The following is a 3,746-nucleotide window of genomic DNA, read 5'->3' as shown; positions in this document are numbered from 1 at the left end:
TAAGACTAGTGGCTGGAAAATGTCACGCTTTTTAGATATGTAAGTTAATCATACAAGAATAAATTTTTATATTAATCTATTGTCCCCAGCAATAATGCAAGTTTTTTATATATGAAAATTATGGGAATATTTGATTTACACGCTGGCTATTGGTGGAATTTGGCTATTGAAAATTCCAAAATGATGTCAAGTTGATTTTTATCCCTTCAGGAGCATATTATTTTCTGAAAACTAAAAGAAAGAAAGATGAATTTCTGATCCATTTTAACTCTGAATTTGATTATGAAATAAAATTGGTAAAAAGAAAATAAACTCTAAGATTAATTATTTTACTTAGTCAAAAACAAATTGTACAAGAAATTATTTAATAACAAAATGTTACAGTTGACCTTGCTCATCTCAAGTACAGCAAATGAAGTGAGCCACGCTAATGTAAGTATAATTAGGCCTAGGGGTGTTTACACATAGTTACAGCATGGATTTAAAAAAGGCAAATAATTAGAGCATTTAGTTTTATAATGTGATGGTTTTTGAAATCTTTTCTCAGGACTTGGGAGTTGCTGCTAATTTTTGCGCGGCTAAAGATGCCTGTAACTTCACTTCCATTGTTTCAATAACGGCTATAATGAGGATTGCATTCATTTTGGGTTTGTTAATAATAAATAATTTTTTAACCATCTCTAAAGATAACTTTTGGTTGGGCAATTTTCTGTGACATATGTACACTATCTTACGTGACAATGTTGCGTCACTATTTAGATTTACATAGGGTGCAATGAAATACATGTCCGGGTACGACAATATTTAATTGTTAAAATATTAGACCGAGACCTTGCAAGTTACAACCATCTATATGATTGAACTCTTGATTTTTATCCAACTTTTGAACATAAATTTACAAAAATCTGCAGCAACGTTCGAAAATGACCATTTTCCTTTAGAACCCCGGAATGCGGAACACAATCCAATTTCAAATTATTATGATTATTATTATACTACTTGCTCGGGTGTTTTTCAATCTTTTTATTGACTGAAAACCGGGAAGAGTTTCCTGTATAATTCTCGCTTCCGTCGTTCTCGAACTAGCTCGAGCTGTAAGTCTCTCAGTAGAATTACAAAGTATAGGAAGTGACGTACTTCTGAAACGTATCTTATAAACTCATGCTATAATCAACTCAAATAATTTCCTCGTATCTCTTGAACCATGTTAATCCTACGGAGCTAACGTTTATGAAACCCAATTGTATTTATTTTTTCCACAAACAATGTTTGTCCGCAGGGGGTGTTACTATCTTACCTCTCTAACTTTTCGTTGAACGAGAACCTTGTGCCACTGATTGTCGTCGAAGCGGACCTTGGCGGGTCTGACGGCCTTCTCGACGGAGCCGGAACCGAGGCTGACCCTGACGGTCAGGACGATGACGCCGTCTCTCAAACTGAGCATCATGTAATCTTCGTTGTCGCCCGTGTAGAACAACATGCCGCTCGGTTGCCGCCTCTTGAAGTACAACGACACCTGATCGCTCGAACCGATGATCGGAGCTTTCATCAAAGGATCGTATGATAAATACTCCGAGCCACGAAATGTCGCTTCCGCCGAAGGTTTCTCTGTAAGACACATCAACAGAATGATTAGACTTTGAATACGTACTACTTTGTACTACCCCTATACAAAATCTACACAAACGGCAGGCCTTTGTGACGTCAACAACAACAATAAAGACACCGTAAAGAGGTGGTCGGTGCCCGGACAACTTCAGGAATCAACTATACTCACGAAAAAGAGGTTTATCGCTGTAATATCGTTACTAGGGTCGGAAATAAGCGCAAGACACTGGACATTGTCCAATACAATTTTATAATGTCCCATAATTTTTAAAAACAAAGGGGGTCACTGGACAGTTGACCAATACATTTTTTCAGAATTTTTGATAACTTGACTATGAAGATGCGACACTATTTTTGCGCACTCCAGTGGACAATGTCCTATAAATCTTGGAGTTAAAAGGGGGGGGGGCTCCCTCCAATACGTAACGAAAAGTTTAAATGATCTTATTGGCTCAGTTTTAAACTACGTTTTGATGACGTTGCTGACGGGGACGGCGAAAAATACGTTACTCCATTTTACCTCTGTCGCCATGACCCGCCTCTTCCTTCATACCCCCCTCTCCGTCCCGTGGAAGGGGGGTCCGGGACTTTGACGCGCGCCCACATTCCATTACTCTGTTCTCCATTCCTACTACTAAAATTAAATCTATCCCTGGTTATATTATTTATGTAAATTAGCAAAATAGATCGAATGGCGATGGAGGATAAAGTTTCAACTAAATAATTTCAAATTATTCCATATTTTAATTAACTGCATCATCAGTTAAGAGAATTAATTAAATCCATTTCGTATGTAATAAATATTTAAAATAATTAGTTTTGTTAACTTAATAGAGAACTTAAATAAAAATAATTTAATTCATTTTATAGGAAATATAAAATTAAAATAATTATTTTAATTCGCTTAAAGAAGATTTTAAATTAAACAAATCAATTATAATATCTCGATTTTTTTATGAATCCATACTTAAATTCAACTTAAAGAACGCTTGAGGAGGCTAGTGCGGATGAATACACAATTATAAATATCTTGTGCAATGTTTATGTCAAAAATAAACTTCTTTGTTAGAAACGTTTATTTTCTTCTTTTTCCTTTTGGTTTTTTTTGGTTTATACATAAATTTAATTCCACAAAAGATTGGTTTTTATTAATTCTTGTTTTCTTTCTCATGAGGTTTCACTGATAAATATAACGTTATAAAACCATCACTGATAGTAGATATATTGCCTAAAAATTATTACAAATTGTAACTTTTTCAAAAAAAAATGAAAAAAAAATTCGAAGATGCGACTTTGAAATAATTACGCAAGAACTGAATTATAAATTTCAAAATTATAAACCCATGACAAAAATACTTAAATAGTTAAGAGATCAAAATAATTGAACGCAAAGTTCAAGTATATACATTAAATTTAGGCCTATACGTAATAATATTTAAACACACGAATCTTTTACCTACCACATCAGTTTCCTACTAAAGCAACATTTTCATTTTACAAATTGTAATCAGTCCTAAAACGTTAATTACTCTATCAAAATTGATTTTGTTTTTGCTATAAAATTTTTAAAAAACTTCAATTTAATTACTTTTCTCGAAAAATAGGGATCATATTTAATAATCATATATATATATATCAGTCGACCTTGGCACCTTTTTTTAATCAGTCAAAATAATTAGTAACATTGGAAGCAATTTAAATACTACAATTTAAACAATTTGCTACTGATTGATAGTTAACATTGCGATCAATTTACAAACCAAATTTGCGAGACAAAAACATATTGAGTCGAAAACATAAATATACATAATGATTAATTAAACGGGAATATATCAAAACGACACCAGCGTTAGTCTTATAAAAAACAAGGCTAAATAACTACCGTTTCAAAACTAACATGCAAATCAATGGTTTCTTAAGAGAAAGTTCCGCAAAAATCAAAACTGGTATAAGCGTAGATAGAAAATTTGTGACTCGTATTATGTTATTTAACAATTTTGGGGTTAAGTAACATACTGTTAAACTTAAGTTCAAACATTAAGAAAATTCGGATGAATCCTCTCTGGTACTTACAATAGAACGTCTCGCTTTTGGTTTTGGCTTCTCCGGAGTTTTGGCGGTTTCATCCTTAATCGCTT

General features: G+C 33.1%; 1 protein-coding gene across 1 annotated transcript; it reads right to left on the bottom strand.

Annotated features, from left to right (window-relative positions):
* Window positions 1–1,063: 1,063 nt before the first annotated feature.
* On the bottom strand, window positions 1,064–3,746 carry LOC149645049 (neurexin 1-like). The gene is made up of 2 exons (XM_089850452.1): window positions 3,682–3,746; window positions 1,064–1,608 (listed from the first exon to the last, which is right to left on the bottom strand). The coding sequence occupies exon 2, from the start codon at window positions 1,547–1,549 to the stop codon at window positions 1,289–1,291; it is 261 nt and encodes an 86-aa protein (XP_089706578.1). The 5' UTR covers window positions 1,550–1,608; window positions 3,682–3,746; the 3' UTR covers window positions 1,064–1,288.

Source organism: Phalangium opilio, unplaced genomic scaffold (assembly GCF_054372755.1).
Source record: "Phalangium opilio isolate 3A_F unplaced genomic scaffold, DU_Popi_V2 ptg000090l_1, whole genome shotgun sequence".
Taxonomy (NCBI): domain Eukaryota; kingdom Metazoa; phylum Arthropoda; class Arachnida; order Opiliones; family Phalangiidae; genus Phalangium; species Phalangium opilio.
This window is presented reverse-complemented; position numbering and strand designations above follow the sequence as displayed.